Raw genomic sequence first — 23,424 nt, 5'->3', positions numbered from 1 at the left:
TAAACTAGGGCTGGAAAAGCCAACTTCATATGACTAATGTTGCTGTGTGAACTATCTGTTAATTGTCCTGGTGAGTTATTTCTACAATTTTGCTACAAGTCTTTTAAAACTTTTATTACTTTACTTTTTGAAAATGGCCATAATGTCAAATAACTCGGAACCAGGACTAGAAAGGCCAACTTCAGGTGACTGATGGTGGTTTTTGTACTTACCTATTAATCTTCCTGGTGAGTTATGGTAATTACAATTATGCTACAAAAAGTTCTTTACAAATTGTATTACTGGAGTTTTTTTTTAATCTTGTAGCCTAGATGTAAACATTGGTTTTATGCTATTTATGTTGTGTTTTTTTAAATTTTGTTTTATTTCACCTTAGTTTCCTTTTATGAATTTTACTTATTTTACTTTAACTTTTTACTAGATGTTTGGCACAGATAGCCTAGTTTCTTTGTGCCATAAAACACCAAACCAACCAACCAATATTACCTTCACATTTCCAGCACATAATGCTCAAAGTTTGTAATGACAGAAAACGACTGTGAACAGTTGAAAGAATTTCAGTCATGGAACAAAGCATACGTTTCAACTATTTTGAACAAGTCAATAAAAAGCACAATTGGATATTTTTGAAACACATCTCTCGAATATAGCTGTTTTAAAATTTGCTGAGAGTGTTGGTATTTTTATGTCAATTCTTATTTAAATTTTTTGAAGAAGCTATCAAAATACAGTAGGTTGTTAAAATGTATTTTCCTTGTTTTATTCATTGTAGTTGCATTTACCAGTTTAATGCTCTTCCATTAAGTTTAGCTCTGGCTCCTTACGTTATTTGTTGAGTTGACAAGACCTTTGTGTTTTTCTTCCATGGGTTTGTGATTTTACCATCATATGGATTACTGGCTACTTCTAGTTCCTTTCCATGCCACTTCTTCCCTTCACACTCACTTTCTTCCAGAGACTTCATGGGTAGGTTGGTTTGTCAAGGCAGAGAAGTCCTTCTCTCCCAATCAATAGCTTGCTAATCATGAGGACATTTTTCAATTTCCATTTCAGTGAAATCCACCCTTCTACCCTTTGTTTGCAGTCTGTAGAGCCTCTGGTTCAGACAGCTTCCTCCTTGTCTTCTCTAACTGCACGAGCAGTTCTATTTCCTTTGAGTACATGCACTTCCTTGAAGGTTCTAGTTCCCCTCAGTCTAGCCTACATGCAACATTGTCAGTATGCTTCACAAGGTAAGTGGAATCTTGGTTTGTATCCCTTGGATGTCCCTTTCCATCTCCATCCTTCCTTTCATGTGTATTTCACCTGGTGGTCAGATATAGAACAATATAGTAGGTATTCCTCTTTCTCTTCCTCATCCAGAGGTGCACCTCTTCACGTATGCTTCTCTTCAGGTTGGGGTGGATATCTTGGACACATAGGAGATTTCGGGCGATTGGTTTGTTAATGAGTCCTCTCTGTTTATCAGTATCTTGGAACTGCTCACTGTCCATCAGGTTTTGGTTCCTTGCTTTTCATCTGTTCATTCTTCTCCCCTTCTCATCCATCCTCCTCAGACAACTTCAATCAGGTGTGCTACATCCTTCTATTTTAGCATTCCATATTCATGTGTGGCTTTTACCAAGTCTCTTGTTAGACAGGCCAGACCTTTCCATGTACTGCTTCCCAGAATTCTTCTGTGTCAGTTTACCAATATAAGTGGTATGTATGCTGCTGTTGGTCTTCTTGCCATGGTTTTCCCCATCTCATCATACTGTCCCATACCTGTTGTTTCTTTTTAATAAAAGGCTTTCCATATCAATCATTGTTAGTTATTATGCCACCTTGTCAGTAACATAAGTAACATTCTGTTTCATAAGATTTTCCTGTGCCTCCACTTCTCCAAGTCTCACCCTCGTTTCATTCCTTCTGCCTTCACCATCCCCCTCGTGTTCTACCATCCTATTTTTCAGAACCTCAAACTCATCCTCCATACACACATACTTTCTCCCTTTGAGTACATGTCATCTTGTTTCTTATACCATCTCTCCTTTTGGGGTGTGATGTTGATGTTCTGATTTGTTTTCTTTTAATGTCTCTTGTACAATATATCATGGGACCTGTGTAATCTTCTACTTGGATTGGTCTTTTCCCAAAATGTTGGCCTTTTTTAGCTTTACAGTTGCTCTGTTTGTGGGTAGGTGCTCATTTTCTATTTTTCTCCTTTACAGAGGCCTTTCTCATATAAATGGATCCCAGTCTACTTGTTCTTAAACCTGCATTGTACAACTTTTCAACTCGACAGTCCCATTGTTGAGATGGTGTTCCACAATACAGCTTGTATGTTTTTCGTTGGTCTCTTTTGTATGATGAATATTTTAGCTCCAGATTGTACACTCAAGGACTAATGTGAGTAAGCAAAAGGAGATTTGCTGCTTGTCCCTCTTGTTTCTTCATTTGACTGAATCGGGAATGGTCTGCTTTTAAAAATAGGTGTAATGGTTTGGGGGTTATCCATTGCACTATCTTTGATGCTGAGGTTTTTTGGGTTCTCTGACATGTTTTTCCACTTCTTGAAGTGGAGTACAAGAATCATTATCATTTACCAATTTCTAGCTGCTGGAGTAGTAAATTGTGGAGGCTTTCTCTTGAGTGTGCTTAATTTCATTCAGTTGTTAGTAGTGGTGTTTGGTCACTTTGGATGGTATATGGACACTCCCACCCCAAACCTGATATACTGTTCCAGATTCCATCTGGTTGTGAACCAGATGATTTCTACCAAAATCTAGTACATCCTTTCTTCTTAGTGCTGCCCAGATATCAGTTTCTGGGGTTTACTGATGTCTTTTAGAGCTGGACCTGCCACACAAGCCCTTACGTGCGAATGGTCCAGTTACTCTCTTCCTACTGTAGACTGGGCATTTTATTCCCACTGCTGCCTGTTTCTGTACCTTAGTAGAATCACCACTTTGCTGTATGTCTTCCTACCATAATCTAGATGTCAGTTTCTGGAGGGTACTTGTGTTGGTTGTATTGGACATGCACATGTGATGATGCAGGTCCATGGAATGGTTGATCTTCTTTCCTTACAATTCTCATATCCAAGGTGAACAGTAGAGGAGCTTCTTTCTGTCATGGGCTGGATATTCCTATCTTGGTATTTTTAATGTTGACTGAGGTTGAACTATTCATTAATGGCCCACCATGCCCTAGCTACTCTACACTAGGGGTTTCTTTATTTAATTTATGGGTCTCTTCCTATGTTTCTGTCCTTATTGTAACATAATTTTCACAGGTAAAGAGTATACCTGGCTCAGAATATATATAGGTTCTGCTCAGTTGTCAGTGTTGACTAACCCAGTCTACTTATTCTTGAAACTTGCATAGTACAACTTTTCAACTCAACAGTCCCATTGGGTGTCTTACATACCATTTATTCACACACCCCATGGATTTCCAGTGGGTGCTTTATGAAGGGGGGCTTATCTAGGTAATGTTACACCAGTCCCTTCATGAATTCAATGTGTGATTCTAGCTGTTTCTATTTCTGAACTCTCACTTCCTTTCCATTTGCAGTGTCTTTTCTTTTTCTGTTACTCAGTCTTGAAGTGAATTTGGGCTAAGTTATATAGAGGGAATTATTTGTGCTTGGAGCTGTGTCATGCTCCTATTGGTGTAGGGTTGTCTCATGCTCATATGCATGTTGTCATGCAGCTGCCTCACATGAAAACAAGTGAGGGGTAGGTGGGAATATTAAAGCTAGTCGCAAGACCTGAGAAAATGTGTGCATATAAAAGGCAGTACATGCTGGGGGAAGTTATTCTGTGAATGGAGGTAAAAATCTATTGGAAATACATCTTCACTGTAGAAAAATGTTACTGTTTCTGCAGTTTCATACAATTTGAACTTGCCCACTGAAACATCAGATTGATGTTAAATATTCATATTGTTAGTTAAATTGTGTTTATGGTCTGGGAAACATTAAAATGTAAAAGTGAAATTACTTGAAATATAAACAATTTCATAGAATAATAATTTTTAAAAACTTGCATTCTAGTGTGCTACTTTTAGAAAATGTTTAAGCATTAAGGACAATTATTTCAAATAAACTTTAAAGTACACTTATAAAAGATGAGTATGATGAGTTTGTCAGTTTGTTGCAATATAAATGTATATGCCGTATCATACATGGTATTTAGGTTATATGACTAAAACTTAAGCTTAAATATAAATGTAATTGTACCATGCTGGTGAGCTTATCTCTGTTTGGGATAACAGGGCAGGAAAGACTTATAAACCGAGGTGCTGAAGACTGGGCAACTCCTCTAATGATAGCTGCTCAGCAAGGTTTCACTGACTGTGTGGAGCTGCTTCTGAGTTACAGAGCCAATCCTAATCTTCGCACTGTGGATAATGTTACAGCCTTGCACCTAGCTGTTCAGGGTAATCATGTTGAGTACGTACAAGGTTGAGATTTATTCCTGTAATGATTTGCTTTGTCAGTAATTCAAATGCTTTTAAGTTTTTCAAGATGTATTGCCTTTTTTGAAAGCATGCTTATTTGTCTTTGTTTGCTCATATATTTGTAAACTTGTGTTGGGTAAGCATATTTTAAATCATCACTTTAGAATCTGTGTCAATAAATTCCAGTTGTAGTTCGTGAGATCTCTAGTAAATCTTTCCAAGGTGATCACACACACATACCTCTAAAAGTGGAGCTTGCACTGGTGCTTGAAAATCTTGAAAAGATGATATTTTGAAGGCAAATTGTTGAAATTTGTGACTTTAATCTTAGTTGTAGATCTATATAAAAAGTTCAATAGAAATGCGTATTTCTTCAAAGTGTCTGGTTTTAATCTTTATTATAAATCTACGTAAAAATTTATTTAAGCAATCAAGTAATATTTTTCATGAAAATAAATAACAGAACCATCATTAGGTGTACTTATAATTCAGTTTGATGGTATTGTTCCACATTTTAGCATGAGTAGTTATTCACATGGCTCTAAACAACAATCGAGGATAAACATCTAGCATGTAAGCATGTCTAAAGTTGAAAATGGGATAATGCATTTTAAGCAATGCTTAGATAGTATATGGCCCCTACTGTCATTGATTTGAGAACTATGGACTCAACAAACACAAAACATTTTTTACGGTCTGTAGAAAAACAATTTATGTTGAGGGAGAGAAGAAAATGACCTTGAAAATCACAAGAAAGGCACAAAATATTGCAGAAAACTAGAAATAATCAAATCTAAAGATTTAATGATGAAATACTTTTTTTTAGAAAGGGTAGATTAAATGTAAAATGTAGGACAGGACTGGAGTTTGTTACAACACCTTATGTCATATTATGTAGATCAAGTTGCAGTTGTTTCTGCCCAGACACCATGCCAATCAAGGCTTAACAATGTTAAAATTAGACCTTACCTCCAGTCTTTATATCTAATCAACATGGTCAGAATTCTGTTGGATCAAAGAAAGTGGCAGATGAAATATTTTTTTGACAAATTTTTATGAACTTTGCATAGTGCCAGCAGACATATTTTATCCAAGTCACAAGAGGAAAACAAACTTCTAGCAGCTGTTTTTCATAGTCATAGTTCAAAAGTACTGTTGTGCTGAAAAGGAATTGAGTTAAATGACATACTATGGTTCAGAATTTATTTTTTTTCATTGCTAGAGGAGCAGGTAAAAAATCGAGTTTATGTTACTTGATGATGAGAGATTAAATAATAACCAGTTAAACCAAGTGAGCATTCATGTATGGTTCTGGAATGAATCAGAAAACTGTGTGTGTACAAGATATTTTACCAGTGATTTTATTGGTCATTTAACATCAACAGACATCTTGGATTCTTTGATAAAAGATACTGAGACACATTTGGGGATATCATTCACTTATCAATGGATAGTCCAAGTGTGAGCTCGAAACTTCACAACATTGTGCAATAAAAGACATATTACAAGTTTAAACTGATTGAAACCAGATAAAGGTGTTTCAGTAGGCCTGTTAATAAGTTGGAAGGTAAAAAATTTCCCATTTACTTTATATAGGTTTCAAGATTAATGGTAACCTTGTTTTATATATTTTATTGTTCTGATGGTGTAAAATACAACTTCAAATAGTTTGCCCATTTTATTAATAGACCCATTTATAGAAAATCTTCTTTGGGAAATTCATATTACCAGAGACTAAAAACTTTAAATTCTCAATATGTGAAAGTATGATATGGGGATTAAATGTTTATAGCATTTTCAACAGCGGGGAGCTATTTTGTTCAAAAACTACCAAATTGGTTTTCCTTAATTTGAACTGAAAGTTTTTGACATTTTTATTGGCTGAGTTAAAAACCTGTGACCGATGCGTAGTCTAGTTAGCACAACTTCCTCTTTCCAATCCTTACAGAAGCAAGATGACCAAAGCCTAAAAGAGAATTTTATTTGGAAAAACTTGTTTTCATGTTGCTCACTCCAAGTCAGTTGCCAGCTGGCATGGAGCTGAGCCTTGAATACAGGACCATAGTTCATGTAAGGATCAGGCACAGCAGTGATAGTGCCAGAGCAGACAGATTGAACTGCAGTGTCAGCGAGCTCGTTCCCACGAATACCAACATGGCCTGGTATCCAGAAAAACCAGATAGAAGTAGATGTTAAGGAGAAATGGGCCAGTTGGTTTTGAATATTGGTGAGAACAGGGTGTGAACTAACATGAAACAATTCTAGAGCCAGTAGAGAAGTAAACGAGTCAGTATAAATAGTGGAGTTTGAGTACTGCTTAGATTCTATGTGATCCACGGCAAGAGAAATGGTGTACAGTTCAGCAGTGAACACAGAATATTATAAAAGCTTTGCTGTTAAGGCTAATATAAAATATGAAAGTTCCTTAGCCTAGAACTTCAAATTTGACATCAGTAGTTTGTGTTAACTTGAGATGCAAAACATAAGGTTTAAGGGTTATAAGGCTGGGCATCACATAGTGATTGAGGTGCTCAACTTACAGTTTGTGGTTCTGATGTGATGAGTAACCTCTGTGTACACATTAGCTTTTTCCTCATGAAGCTGCACTCATCTGTCTTAAATATTTGTATACCACTAGCCTTGTGAAACTCCTCCTTAAAATAGGAACAATGCACTATTGAATGATGTATCACCAGCAGTCTCCTCTACTAATAAGAGTGTGACATCATCTTGTGAGATGCTTCCTCTACATTTATACATGGACATTTTTAATCTTTCCCTTAGTGCAGTTGTGCTATGACATATTTATTTTTGCTGAAACTTATTGAAATAAATACTTTTACAAACTTACTCTATATTTTCAACCTTTTAGTGATTAATATGAATTCTAAAAGTTTTGAGATGGCTTGGCTTGAATGATGGAAAATATTATTATAAATGTACGACATTTCAACAGGATTTTGTTATCTTCAGGAACAAGAATTTTACAGAGATACACGAGTGTATATGTATGCAATATAGAAGAAAGAGATCATGTGACAAGACACTGATTTACAGTCTAATAGAGGTATCTTGGTACCCTGGGATGTTGAATTAGGGTGGCACTGTTTGCTTCAATTTAGATAGCTTCTTTTATTTTACATTTATTGATGTTACATTTTTGTTTAGAATGACAAAGTTTTGTATGGGTGTATTGTGGATTTTTGAGTTGCAATGGTAGTAAACATGGGAGGAATTTTTTATTATGTTTAGTGAGTCTGGTCTCTAATTTTCTACTTGGTTCTGCAATGTTATTTTATAAATGATGTTGGAATTGTATGGTTCTATGTAATTTTTCTTTAATAATGATTTTATTTTAGTGCCAAGAGTAGGGTGAATTTGAGGTTAACAGAAATATTATGTTTGATGACAAGTTGTCTACAAGTGTTGATTATTTTTGAGCTGATGTCAGGGAAAAATAGTAAACTACAGTATAATTTTATGTTATGTTGTTTGATGTATAAGTGTCAATTTTGTTTGTGAATTCAATTTGATGTTTTTGTTTTAGTGGTTGTATGGAAATGTTTTAACAATATTTAGTGGAAATTTGTTGATGTGAATGAGGGAATGCTTTATAGAGTTGGTTTCTTCATCTATGTACTCAGTTGAATAAAGTCTTGAAGCTGTGTGTTTAAGATTCTTTAGTATATTAACTTTTGAACAAAGACCAGCCTAGAATTATCCAGAAGACTAGTGATTAATTACACAAAAGAACAAAAGACTACTACCACCATATATATCAACCAACAATGTTTAATTCAAAATTCTGACTGCCAGAGTTTTATGATAGGTACCTGTAACAAAATGTGATTACCCAAGGTTCCTAAAAACTTAACTTTTTCAAAGAATTATCTAATAAAACCATTTAGTTAACCAGACCCATAAACCAAAAATAAATCTTGCAATCAATGAGGTAAAATGCACCAACAATTTGAAAAAGATAACATTGAAATTTTAAAAGCTAACAAAGGCAACACTGCTGTTATCTTGAACAACACAGAATATATCAACAAAATTAACAACATCCTATAAAACAATAAAAAATGTAAACCTATCACAACAACCCAATAAACACATGAAAAATGACTGACCAAAACCCTGTTGCAAATGAAGAAAGATAACTTGATTACTGAAGATATTTACTTTTATCTAAGAAAAATTGATTCACACACATCACAACTATATGGTTATTTCCAAACTAAACAAACAAGACTGGATACTTATGGCTTCTTTAACTTTAATCTTGGTAAATACATTGTCTGTGCCCTCACACCTCAAATAATTTTTGCAGACTCCTATTTTAAAGATATCTTTAACTTTAGAAACACATTAAATTAATCAAAGCCTTAATGGCTAACTTTGACATTGTATCATTTTTCACTAAAGTTTTTGCCAAAGGAAGTTATTTGCCTGTTGATATTGTGACAGTTATGTTGCAAAAGGTGCAACTCATGTTAACAAATACACTAATAAGACAAGTAATGTAACATTGTATAACACTTGGTGGGGTCCTTGTTGCTGCCTTGACCTTTTTCTTCCTATACAATACATCTTGATTAATGTTGCTCTCTTTGTGTTCAATTTTTTGCTCACCACTAGTCTTGATATTCCTATCTATCCCCACATTTTTAACATGGTACAGCTGCACTTTAGCATGCAAAAATGTGTCACCCATCCACTAATAGGAGCACCACATGCATTCCTGACACTTCTGGCAAAGCTGTCTCATTCTGATTACAGAGTCTAACTTCATGTTTTGATTTTGCACTCAGGATATTAGATGTATTGTTTGCCATGCTATGAAGTTTTATATTTTGTGAAATTTTGCTATTTTTTACTTCATTTTTTAACTTAAATGTTGAACTTTGATAATCTAACAACTGTTAAATATGAGTCAAATTTTATGATTGAATTTTTTATTTCTACAACACCTAATTTTTACAACTTTTTTTTTTGTCTTGGTGTACTTATTCACTCAAATTCAGTGATGAACTCCTGGTTTATTGTCACAAAAACATCTGCTACTGCCTTTTCCTGACCATGGGTGTGATGTTATTAGCACTTTTCAGCTAAAAAAATAGAATTGTCATGCAGGCTGGTGGCTCACCTGACCAGGTTTCTCCTACCCTGGGGATGCTGGACAGGAGGACAAAGACTTTGAAAGCATTTTCCTTCCTCCTCCTTTACTGTGCACTCATTCAGCTTCAGTTGATGTATCTAGACATGCATCATTTCTGGACTTGGTAATGCAGATTTGTTATGTTTTGTCCTTATTATCATTGTCGTACAATCCATCTTCCTTCTTGCTACACAACCCACCTATACTCCATAACTTTTTGTTTTTCCTTTGTTTTCCAGTATCAGGGCTTATGCTGAGCATTTGTTTTTACCATTTGTATTTGGGGCTTATCTTGCTGCATCCCTCTTACTTTCTTTTTTAGTAAAGACCTAGTTTCAACTTCTGACCACCATCAACACAATCTCAGAATTTTCCAGAACATGGTAGCAGATTAGCAACCAAAATGTAGGATACAGGCTAATAAGTATAAATTAGCTACTATCTAGTAATAAGACTTAGGTGAATACATAAGCAACTAATAATGACAACTAAGAATGTTATATAATAAATTATGTATGTATACATTGTAAAGTCCTAGTTAAAGCATGCTACATGTGTAGATACAGCTGTATGTTTGCAGTCACCTGTACCAAGCTTTGTGTTAGTGTAAGTTTAATGTACAGAGCAAAAGGCTTATATTCATAGTATGCAGAGATGCCACCCATTATGTTTTGAGCGTAATCATTACGATTTTGGTGTATACCTTATGACTATACGCTCATACACACAAATATTACGACTTGTTGCAACTCCCAAATTATTATATATTATATAGGCCTATACAGTAAAGTAATAAATTGTTCCCCCAGAGCTTGAAAGGGGTGAAAAGAAAATTTCTAGTGAGATACAAATAAATCTTGATAATAAATAAAAGATAGTCCAAATGGCTACTTGCGATAATCATGTTTGTGCTTGAAATAATAAAAAATATTTGCATCTTTGACGTCTACCAATAGTTTGAGTGCGGTGCTTCTCCATACTGGGTACGTGGGGAATCTATAGTTATGTCATCAGTGCTTGTCAGCCAATCAGCACTCATGTAGATGGGTATTTCTCGTTTTCTAAGCGGCATAGAAACACCAATGCGATTGTTCACAATGGAAAAAAAAGAGGCCTCGTTCACCAGATTGTCTTGTTTCTGGCAAATCTAAAAGGACTAAAACTGTGAAAGGGCTCTGTCTACAATCATTATGCTCAGCCATTTGAAATAGTTGGCATCTCTGTAGTATGTATTTATCTCCCAATTCACTGGGAGAGGATTGGGAGGGAGTAATGTCTTTGTATAGTATTACAAATCTGAATGTGCAAGTGCATTGATGGAAGAGTCACTCACAATAGGCAATATAGGAGCAGAAAACTAAGACTAGATGGAAAACCATAAGATACAGGTTTTGTTCATTTATTGTATACAGTTATTTGTTAATGCAACTTTAGCCAAAATATGTAACTTGTGCTTTTAACACTATATTTGCCATTTGGTTGTCATTGCACATGCTCTGGCAGAGGAGATGTGACTAATGAATGTACATAATAATATAGATATTTATGGAGAATCCATGGAAAGAAGCATACACATTTGTGGTTTTTTGCATTTTGCAGTTTTTAAGAGCATTTTTGCATTTTTTTACCACTACTTTTCCCCTGTTGATGGGTCATCACCAGATTTGTTTGTTGCATCCATGTGGAGATACATGCAAATTTGTGGTTTTATATGTTTTATCTTGCAATTGTTATGGGAATTTTTGCATTTCTTACAATTAAATGTATAAGAGAAGCAACTTTTCATGTCGTAGAATAACCTTTCATTAATCACAAATTTACATATCTTCCATCCAAGGGACTAGTACTCCAGCTAGTTAAGTAGTAATTTAATGTTTTTTTAAAAGTTTTCCCACTGATGTGGTTTATATTCCATGATATATTGAACAGATTTGGATATAATTTGATATTTTTATGACTAGTGTAAGCCTTTATGGAAATATATCCTATTTAAAAACAGATAAGTGTATAAAATTAGGCAGTTGGGGTATGAAAACATAAGTGTTATAGAATAATTGGTGATAGACATATATATACACACACACAAAAAAAAGGATTTAGGTTTGAGTTGCTGAAAGATGGAATTCTTAAGCAGTTTGTTTAACTGTGAAAGTTTGGGTTTTTGAGTATCAAGCTATGTTACAACTGTAATTGAAATGCTGTGTTCAGTGTTGATCAGTTCACTACAGGAAACATATCAACATGTAAGAAAGAATACATAAATGGGTTTAATACAATAAGAATACTTGGTTTATAGCATTAAAACTAAGCAAAAAAATTTAAAGAATGAAACTTTTTTTGATAAAAAATAGTTTTTATATTGCCCTATACAGTAAAATACTAGCTGAACATTTTGAAATTAAGACCAGCAAATGTAAATATACTTACATTACAAGATGAAAAATTAATGTATTTTAAGGTTTTGCCCTTATATCTTTTTTTTAAATTTCAGAAGTGTTAGGCTGTTGTTAGAACACATGGACATTGGTCAGTTGATCAAACTGTGTCAACGTCAGGATGTTGGTGTTTTACAACAAGCAGAAGAAGAGGCCACCACAGATTATGTTGTTAGTCCTTTGCATCTTGCCATAGAGTGGCAAAGGTAACTAATTAGTTATGGATGTAAATGTTGTGTTAAAAGATGTCTAAAATTTTTATTTTTCAAATATATTTGGTTATATTTTTATGGGCTACATTTAATACATCATTTTCATATTTTCTTTATTATGGTTTTAAGTATGCCAATAGATAAATGGTTCTAATCAAGTTAAACTTAAGAAGTTGAATCATCTAAAAGTTCTGGTTCTTTTCCAAATTTCTTGTATATGAAACTTTTATATTATTTTTTGAAACACAATTATTGGAAAGGATGAAGGAAATTGTATTTTTCGTGAATATTTTTCTAGCCATTTTCTCAAATAAGTCGTACACATATTTACACACTGCAACATCTTTTATAGAAGAGTTTTGGTCTTAATAAGACTTCAGGTACAAGTTTTGCTTATCTGTAATAAATTAACTGTATTATCAATCAGATTTCTTGAAATTTCCTTCTTTGTGCTTGGTATAAGAAAATACTGTCAACATACTACTGTTGGCCCAATGTCAAAAAATTGTTTGTATATGAGAACTTTCCTATTTCTTCTTATATGACAGAGCTTCTTCTCAAGGTTTGTGTTTATGTAATGGAATGTTAAAATGTGTGAATGTTGCTAAAGTTGAAACTAGTTTATTATTTCCTGGAAAACTTAATCATGAAACAAAATGCTAAATCAGTCAGTTGTATGATACTGTAGAGGTACATGATACATTTATCAAAATGTCATTTTATGTGAATGTTTGTTTGTAGTTTAAGCACAGAGCTACACAGTGAGCTATCTGTGCTCTTCCATCCATGGGTATTAAAAACTGGTTTCTAATGTTGTAAATCTATAGACATACTGCTCTGCTACTGTTAGGCATTATATAAATGTGTATGACATTTAATTCTCTACAGAATGTAACAAAATGCTTTAAAGGAACACCTAGCTGCAAAAAAAAAAAAAGCTAGTGTAGATTTAATTCCATTACACTATGTAACACAAATTTTGTTTCTGGATAGTATGTGTTATTTCGTAATTGCTTATGCTGTAAAGGTACAGAAAATGGCCATTATTCCCTTCAAACTTTGCTTTTGTGACCTGGATAATAATGAAATTTAGAAATTAACCTATTTTCTATGTAAAAATGGGCAAATTTGTACATTTTCATTTACATAAGGTCTGAATAAAACAACATATGAGTCAAGATTTATATGTATTTATACTAAAGTTATACAAAAATGTTTAGAAGTGAGTAGTTTTTCGAGATTGGCGACTGTAATGTAAATCAGTTTCGAGTATCAGCCCCCAGATATAGTTTCCCATCATGTTTTCATTATATGCTTCTTCGTAGCAGCGTTTAAAGTCCAGTATATCTTGGTGGAAGTGCTTGCCTTGCTCCTCTAAGATGCTCCCATGTTCTCCTTGAATTTATCAAGATAAGCACTAAGGATATGGACTTTGAGGAACATCCTGCAGGCCATTTTGATGTAGTTTTTCATTAGAGCCTAAACCAGTTCCACATAATTTTTGGCCTTGTGATTACCCAAGAAACCCCAAACCACTGTGACAAAGCTGTCCCAAGCTTTTTTTTCCTTTCTACTGAGCTTCTTGGGGAATTCTGTGCACTCCAGGATCTTCTTTATTTGTGGTCCAATGAAGACACCAGCTTTGACTTTTGCCTCAGACAGCTTAGGGAAGAAGTCTCGAAGGTACTTGAAGGCTGCAGACTCCTTATCAAGAGCTGTGATAAATTATTTCATAAAACCCAATTTTATTTGCAGTGGTGGGAACAACATCTCCTGGAGGTCCACTAGTAGCTCACACTTGACATTGTGCCTTCCCACAGAGAACTCGGTCCGTTGTGGCAAATGCTTCATGTTGTAGTGTGCTGCGGCATCCCTGCTGTCCCAAAGACAAAGATAACAGGGAAACTTAGTAAATCCTCCTTGGAGACCCATCAGGAATGCCACCATTTTGAAGTCTTCGATAATCTCTCAGCCATATTCATCATACTTCAAGGCTTCTAGCAAGGTCTTGATGTGGTTGTATTACCCTATGAGGTGCACCAAAAGATATTTAAATTTTAAAAGATCTAAAATTTGTACAATATAAAATCTTACTATTCAAGCAAGCAAAAATTGTCCATCTTACCTTCTGGAGTTTTTTGCAGTGCTTGCAGGTAAAATTAGGTGCCCAGGGTTTGTTTTGATCCTGACAGGCATGTCAAAATATGCCTTGTAGGCTTCACACATTTTAGCAGTTGCTGTTACAGAGAACTGTAACAGCTTTGTTCTTGTTTTGATAAATTGGCCACATGCATAGCAGAATGCATCTGGAGAATGTTTGCAGCTTCTTGATGCCATTTCTGATAAAATCAGATAGGTCTATGTGTTCACTTAGGCATCTAGAACTAAACTGAAGTGGTGAGCCCCTGTATATATATATTACTGTGGAAAATTCTAAAAGGTTCTTGAAAATGCTCGTCAAATCTAGAAAGATCTTGAAAATTCTTGTAAGTTTGAGAAAATTCTCTATCAGCTACTCAGCACTGAATATATCTGGAATGTTCTGGAAAATGGGTAAATTTGAAAATTTCATTATCCAGGTCACAAAAGCAAATTTGAAGAGAAAAATAGGTCATTTTCATTACTTTAGGCATAAGCAATTGAGAAATGACACTTTCTGCTTAGGAACGAGAAAAAGTAAAAATTTTGTTACATAGTGTTGTTCATTCACTAACTTGTTTTATTGCTAATATAAGATAACTGTTAATAAAGAAATTGTATATACTGGAGCTTTTTATATATGGAATTACTTTTGTTTCATGCATTTATAAATGCTAAAAATTCTGTCACAGAGAAGAATATATCTGATTTTACTGCTCTGTCATATTTTATGGCATCACTACTATATCTTCAGTTATTGCTAATTTAGAGCATATGGTTTATTCTTTAACTAGTTATGGGTGTCTACAGCTTCTCCTCACATCTGGATTTCCTGCAGATGGACTCTTGGAGAGATCAGACCTTACTCTTGAAACATTACATGGAGGAACATATTTGTATGAAACAGCTCTTACGTTTGCAGCTTCTAAGGGTGATGTTGAAGGAATGAATATATTACTGGAAGCAGGAGCAAGCTGTGAGGCTACATTGGACAATGTCCTTCCACCATTAGTTCCAGGTGAGTACTAGTTATCAGGTTTTTTAGTTGTTTTTGTTAGTGCTTGAAGTATTCTTTTGTAGTAACAGTATTGCTTGTATCTTTTTACCTTTTTATGTGTAAGAAAATATTGGTTGAAGCTGTACAATGTAGTCATAAGGCTGTTTGTTTCTGTTTACCCACTTGTATTGAAATACTAGCTGCTGGTGCAACTATTAATGATTGAAGTTGTTTGATACAGCTGCAAAGTTGTTTGTTTCTTTACATCTGATTTTTGTGTGTATAAGAAAGTACTGGTGGTTGGTGCAACTTCTAGTGCTTGCATCTGTTCAGTATAGGCACAAGGTTGTTATTCTGCATATCTGGTTTTGGAAGATTAAAATATTGCTGTAATGTCTTCTATTATTGTTTGAATAATTTTAGATTATTGAAGTTTAGTTCACATGATGATAATGAAGTAATTTATTTCTTTAGTAACATATGCTATAGTAAAAGTTATGATTGCTCTGAGGCTTAGTTTTATAAATAAACAGAGAATCTGTAACTAAATGTCTTCATTTTAAATACATTGTTTTAATATAAATTGAGGTGTATGTCTAACTTTAATTAGCTTTGATTTTAAGTACATTGTTTTAATATAAATTGAGGTGTATGCCTAACTTAATTAGCTTTGATTTTAAGTACATTGTTTTAATATAAATTGAGGTGTATGTCTAACTTTAATTAGCTTTGATTTTAAGTACATTGTTTTAATATAAATTAAGGTGTATGCCTAACTTTAATTAGCTTTGATTTTAAGTACATTGTTTTAATATAAATTGAGGTGTATGCCTAACTTAATTAGCTTTGATTAAAACCTAGTTCATTAAGTAACTGAATAGCAGAATAGATGTAATAATTATCATTACAAACACTGAACTGAAAACTAACTACTTCACAAAATTCTCATTGATTTCACATGTTGGGTTAGTCATATTTATTATGTATTCTTGTTCCTTCTAATTTTATGAAATCTCTAGAATTTAATTTTTTTAGGTATTTTAGGACTATTTTTATTAATATTCTATATCTAGCTTCATTATTCTTGTTAGCAACTATAAGCTTTTGTCTGACACATCAAAATATTGCAAATAACTACAAAGTGACTGTGTTAGAATTAGTATCTAATAGTATCTGCCATGTTGCTAACCTGTTTAGTGGTTTAATGTCAATTATTCAGAAAAGTTAACATACGCTTATTCGTTGCATTTGATAGTAACTGAATTGTATATAATGTCATGGTTTGAAAATGTTAGTGTTAGCAAAACTGTTTATCTTCTTGTACTTCAACAAATTTGTGATGCTATTATAGAGTAATGAGCTAGTAGAATGCAGAATGAACTATTCAAACAGACCATTCTCAGAGTATTTCTGTGACTGCCTATAACAGAAATGTACCAAACCTATAAGCCAATGGAACTAGCAGTATTAAAAGGCTGTTAAATTCTGTGGATAAACAGCTTAAACGACAGTTGAAACACAATCGTTATGATATTTAATATCTTGCAGAAGGTGCTTGCAGGAGTCAAATGATAAATTTATTATGATGCAATTTGAACTGTGCAGTCAGATCTTTATAAGTTAGAGCATAAGAAAAATATATTAAATCAGCTATACTTATTAAACCAGATTAATTTTGTCCTAAGTAGCATCTTCCTTTGATTGTTAGTTCATAACAAGTGACTTCCATACAAAAATATATAAATACAGATTATAATGAGGTAGTCAATAAGAGAAAAAGAAAACAAACAGAATGAATTTAAATTTTTACTGTTCATCTTTCCCATTCTTGTCTTTGTGTTCTCTGTCTGTTTTCTTTTCTTTGCCCATAAGTTTTCAGAGGAGTTTATGACACCTTGGAGACTTGGACTAAGGCTGCCTAATACTAGTTCTTCATTTCTTTCTAGATTTATCAACTCTCAAAAATCATAAATGTACTCTTTTTTTTTTTTTCGTTGCTTCCATGAACATTCCACCTCATTCATTTTGTTTCTTGTATGCAAATGTTTTGCACATCACTGGCTTTGAGGCTCCCATCTAAACTCACTTTTTTCTACGTAACATTACTACGTTGTTGTATGCAAATCAGTATGTTACAATCCTTCATCAACAAGACTATGACACACACACTATTCTGATTGTTTAATTATAACTTTGAATTTGGCACTATATGTAAAGGTGTATTTTTTCTTTTAAGAGCTTTTGTGATGTTTTTGTTTTTTGTGAAAGTGTATATTAAATTACCAACTGTTATATAAATGTTAAATTTGAAATATATTTTTAAAATGTTTCACTGTAGATTTTGTGGCCTTTTAGTTCAACATTATGGATTCACAAGTGATGGTAATTTATACTTTATTCATTGTGGGACACCAAGATGTTGTTCATGCTATAGAAACAACTAAATTGGTTTTGGGTTCCTGTTTGTTCATTGAAGAAGTTTTGGCTATTGTGCAATAGGAAATGGAATTTTTCATGCAGCCTAGACTTTCTTCTGAACCTAATATATCTTCTAAAAACCTTGTTCATGGCAAAGGGGATTTGACAATCCTTTCCCATCACCTACCTTTGCTAAGTCTTCTACCAATTTTGTTATGGATCTAGATAGGATTTTTACATGATTTTTGTATGTGTTTTTGTTAGGTATGGTACCTCTCCTCTCTCTCTCTCTTGTTTTATATGGTTCTTCTTCATGTCTTAGTTCATTCCCTACATTTGACTTTATTGTTTTTCCTCTCTCTCCAGATATTCGAGTCCATATGTAACATGTTTTATCTGAGATTTTTTCAATTGCCTGGTTGCCATATATACCTTGGCTTTAACATTGGGCTGTAATCCTTTTCTTGGAGTCTCTTCTTTACATTTGGTGGTCGGGTCCTCTATCTTCTGTTTGACTTTATCAGGCTCAAATTTTACGCCCTTGTTTTACCCTCACTACCCTGTTACATTATTTTTCTTCTCTTTCTCTGTTTTTTTTAAGCAATCCACTGTGCCACTTATTTTTAACACTTTGGTCTTGTTCTTTCTGACTTAGTTTTTTTGGACTGGAATTGACCCACCATGTATGATGTGAAGTGCACTAACCACACTGCATATATGACACTTTCATGAGTATGATGCTGGTTGTGGACTGTGGTTATATTTTTCACCTATCCTAGCAATACTTTCCTTTTCTATGGGTGAAAAGTAGTCTGATATAAACAAATACTATCTCCCCTATTATGTTTTATGATGTAGGGTGTCTCATTCTATCATTTTCTTTTGGGCTTGTCTAGGTAAATTTTGCACTGGTTTCTCCATCACTTCAACATGGGATTCTATCTATACGTGAGGAAAGGTTACATATAGTAGCTTAAGTTAACATTTTTCAACATTGAAGACATATTTCCAGTAGATACTTCTACTTGCACTTCTCACCCTTCCTTTTCACTTTTGATGCATCTTTTCTTCCCTAAACTCAAAGTGATAATGGAATGGTTAGTACTGAAGAAGTCAATTGTACTAGTAGAATGTGCCTCACTCACATCGGTGAAGGGCTGAAAATACATATTTGTATGCAAGAACACGGTATTATCACATGGAAGTGTGAGTGTAGGTGGGAGCCTCAATGCTAGTGATGAGCAATAAAGTAAGCATATAGAGGACAGCACTGAATCAAAAAGACAATATTTGCGTAAAGGTGAGTATCTGTTGGAAAATGCTAGCTTTATAGTTCTACCTTTACTGGTTTGAACATTTTGTTTTCTAATATGGTTGTGTGATAAATTTAGGGAGTTTTATTTCTACCAATTTCAAGACCATATTTTCTTACCCTCTGTTTACAGAGGTCCCTAGTCCCTTACAGGACCCCACTCACTGGCAAGTGTTGTCTGCCAAGGTATATTTAACCAAAATCTGCACAGAGTAGAAGTGATGCAATACTCATCCTATAGATGGAGTGCTTCATAAGATTTTTCAGAATATCCTTGCAGTGCTCATTTTCCTAAACAATCTCATATCCAGACTGTATCCACTCGACTACTCGCATGAGAAAAGTAGGCAGGGGATTTTTGCCTATTATTCATGCCTAATTTAAAACCTAGTACTGGCTTGTTTTTAAAAATAGGATTTCTGTGGTTACCCAGTGCCTTATGGTAATGTCTTCTTCCATGTTCTCCACTGTACTTTCTTCTCCCTTTTTTAATTTAATGAAGCATGGGAGTCCTTGCCACTCACCACTTACTAGTTGCTATGGGGGGCTGTTAGCAATTGAAGTTGCCTTTTGAGAGTGACCAATTTGATTCAGTAGAGAGTAGGATGATGGCATTTTCTTCAGTTAATACAGTTCACTGCTCTGGCTGACTTTCCCCCATCCTGCTACTATCTACAAGTCAGGCTCTTGAGTTGTCTGATGTTTGATTGGCACCTTGTGCAATTTTCATACTATGTTTGCATCTTCTACCTATACTTGAACACTCCCTTTACAGGTAAAGAGTGAACCCTGGTAAGATGAGATGAAGCCTTCTACAAGGATGCTCCTCTATTATGTTGAGATATAGTGTGTCACACACCATGGGTTGTCTTCAGTTGGATCCCAGTCCATCTAGATAAATTTTGGACAAGTCCTTCCACCACTCTAAGATGAGATTCTAGCTAAATGTGAGAGGGGTTTATGTATCTTATTGGAAGCTATAATTTTCCAACACTGAAAATGTATCTCTGATAGACACTCACTTCCTCTTACATTTGCCACCCTTCCTCCCTTCTTTCGATGCATTTTAATTTCTTGCTTATTCTCAAAGTGTTAACTGAGCAACCAGTACAGAGAAAGGTAACTGCACTATGAAATAGTGTTGCACTTATTTTGGTGGAGGTTTGTCACATGTTCATTGTATGCAAAAAATCATCAATATCGTGTAAACACGTGAGATTAAGTGGGAATCTCAGTGCTAGTGATGACAAAAAAGTTTTCATACAAAGGGCAGCACTGAGTGGAAAAGTAAGATATGAGAAAATGTCAGTATCTGTTGAAAATACAATTTCAATGTTGGAAAATGTTAGAGTTCTACCAATACCAGTTTGAAGAACCATAGTTTCTTGTGAAGTTGTATGGTGACAAATGTAGAGAGTTCTATCTAAACCAATTTGAAGACCATATTTTTTAGTGTGGTTGTATGGTGACAATTTAAGCAGTTCTGCCTATAGCATTTTGAAGATTATATTTTCAGGTGTGGGTTATATAGTGATGTATTTAGAGTTCTACCTATAACAGTTTGGAGACCTTATTTCAATTGTAGCTGTATATTTTGCCAATGAACTTTAAAACAAAATTACCTTTACTTTCCAGATTATATTTTTTATGCCAGTATTTTGCCATTGTAGCTTTATCAGGACTAGTAATATAAAACTGTAGTTCTATGTTCAAATTTCAACATTGTTCACATCCATAAAAAGTAGTTTTTAAATCTAAGTTTATAGATCATTCTTGAAATTTAGTAAATCTTTACTTACTTAACTACATTATTATAAAAGTGGCTTGCTCAAATCAAGTTTTAGCTTTTTAGCTGTTCTACACTTTAATTTATAACAATATCAATATTTTAAAGTGTTCTTTGAAGCAGGTGTATTAGGTAAAAATAATATTGTTCAAGATAAATATTTATATTACACTAAGATAAAACAATTCTTTCAAATTTAACATACATAATAATTTGTTTGTGATGAGTGTATGTGACCTTAAGTTTTTTTTTACATTTATATCCAGATGTTTTTATTTTTCGTGACTGATGATTGTTTTTGAAGATAACTATGTGAAATGTTAACTTCAACTGTTCTTTTTCTTTATTCTCAAAAAGTAAACATGAATCTCTTTAATTTCAGCTATCTTGTGCCCCTCTCTTGAGCCCCTTCATCTTCTTTTAAAACATCAGTGTGGCTTGGAATGTAAGAATGGCCCACCTGGAACTTATCTTCTCGTTGCTATAAAAAATGTAACATCTCTAGAATGCTTGTTGAAACATGGAGCTGATCCTGGTTTACTGGTTACTTGTGGGTTGAGCCCTGGTACTCTAGTTAGAGCCTTATTCAAAAGTCAGCCCCAGCAAGATCATATTATCAGAATTCTCAAGATGCTACGTCGGTATGGAATTACATCTTCTGCTTTCAGACAGGTTGCCCACACTTCATGTGTTCGTAGTAGAGAGCTTTTTAGTAGTTTACATGACGAAACAGTCTGGACTGATTTATTACTTGAATTTGGTAAGTTTTATTATATAATACTAATAACCATCTTCCTCTTACATCTCCCAGAAATGTTTGTACCACTAGCCTTAAGGCAATTTCCATCTAACTTCTCATGGTTGAACATGAATAGCTTTGATTCATGATGATATCATTATGTGACAAAATAGGAGGTTGACACGCCCCTACGTACAGGCAGTTGTGGTAACTTCATTCTTCTTTTCAGCATTGTATTGAAGAGAAGTGTTTGAGTTTTTTGTATAAGTTCAGTTTATTGAAATTTATATTAACTAAACTTTCATTTTCTTTGATTTTTATAAAAATGCTTTAATTTTTATCTTGAATTCTCAAAGACACCGATTTATACTTAGTCCTGAATAAGTGGTATTGTTCACAGTTAGGCCTTATTTCTATTATGGTTTTTGAAGGTTTGTTCACTTTGAGGTTTTTGCAGTCATTGCTAAACATATGGATTACCATGTGTTTGATGAGCCTCCCATTCCCATCTAGTTGGCTGAATTTCTTTCTTTTCTCCTCCATTTGACCTCATCTGTGAACCTTTTTTTTCTCGATCTGTAGCTGGCCCTGTTTGATGTGTTGGACATCTCCCTACACATTAGTTTTGGCTTGTCTTCCATTTATTTTTTGTGTTCCATCCATTCATTTCACAGCTTCATGTTATTCCTTTTTCCTTGAACATAACAATAGTTCCTTTTGTATTCATTAGCATTGTGAAGATTTTTGCTCACAAGATTATTGGTTCAGAGCTTGTATTCTTCTTAGACAGTTTACTTCTATTAGCTGTTAGCCCATTCTGAAATGTTTATTCTTTCACCTACTATCTTTTTTGGTGGCTACTTTGTTGTGGGGGTTTACCCTGTCAAAATTTGGTAATTTTAGGCATTTTCTTTCCCTCTTGTCTTAATCAAGTTCCACCTTCCCTTATTTGTCTGTAAGCTATGGAATATCTGGTCACCAGGTTTTACAGTTCTCATTCTCTTCCTATGCAAGAGATTATTTTGCTTTTGAAGATTATGGCTTTCCCAGCCACTCCCATTCCTTTGGGGCATGCACTTAAATGTCTTCTACAGTGAAGCTTATGAACCAAAGATTTTTTTTTTTGCATTCATTATCCTTTTTTTGTGTATTTGTTTTAAAGAATTGTCATGTTGACTGAAGCATGCTCATAATTTTTGCAGCATTTTCCTTACCACTTCTTTAATCAGATCTCTCTCTTTTTTGAGTTTATATCTCTGACTGAGGTACATTTTAAGATGAGGACTGTACTTCTGACATTTAGATATTGAATTGGCATTCACTACACATTAGCATGCTTGATCTTCTTTCTGTTTATTGAGAATATACTCATTTCTGCTCTTACTTGTGGATCACTTGGCTGTGTGCAATTCATTCTATACTTTCGTCATTTCTTTCACCAACTGTATGAAATTTATCTGTTCCAGGACCTTTTTCTCAGAGGCACTAGACATACATTTCTTGGCTCAGTCACATCTGGTTATTCTTTTTCCTGCCATTTGCAGGGAGCTTAAATCTCGTGGCAGATCCACATTCTATCAAGATATTAATTTCCGTATCCCAAATCTTTCATGTGGTTTTCTCTTGGTAGGACACTCACCTATTGGACTCATTTGTTACCCTTCTTATCTCTAGGCTTCCTCTGTTCTGGTCTCGATTTCATCATCCTTTGGTTCTGGCTGTAATTTTTCACAATTGGACTTGGTTTCATCTCTTTATGTACCTATTCCCCAATTTGCCTTCTCT

General features: G+C 34.2%; 1 protein-coding gene across 4 annotated transcripts in view; it reads left to right on the top strand.

Moving 5' to 3' along the window:
* The window catches only part of LOC143248940 (ankyrin repeat domain-containing protein 16-like), a 42,997-nt gene that overhangs the window by 17,760 nt on the left and 1,813 nt on the right, over positions 1–23,424 (top strand). For 2 of the 4 annotated variants that reach the window (XM_076497960.1, XM_076497961.1), the window contains exons 5-8: positions 4,258–4,435; positions 12,093–12,242; positions 15,182–15,405; positions 21,283–21,660. In XM_076497960.1, coding sequence (XP_076354075.1) covers positions 4,258–4,435; positions 12,093–12,242; positions 15,182–15,405; positions 21,283–21,660 — 930 coding nt within the window. The remainder of the gene's footprint in view (positions 1–4,257; positions 4,436–12,092; positions 12,243–15,181; positions 15,406–21,282; positions 21,661–23,424) is intronic. The other 2 variants (XM_076497962.1, XM_076497963.1) reach the window with 1 other exon arrangement.

Source organism: Tachypleus tridentatus, chromosome 4, assembly GCF_004210375.1.
Source record: "Tachypleus tridentatus isolate NWPU-2018 chromosome 4, ASM421037v1, whole genome shotgun sequence".
NCBI classification, from domain to species: Eukaryota; Metazoa; Arthropoda; class Merostomata; order Xiphosura; family Limulidae; genus Tachypleus; species Tachypleus tridentatus.
Note: the sequence above shows the minus strand (reverse complement) of the source record. Positions and strands in the feature narration are given on the sequence as shown.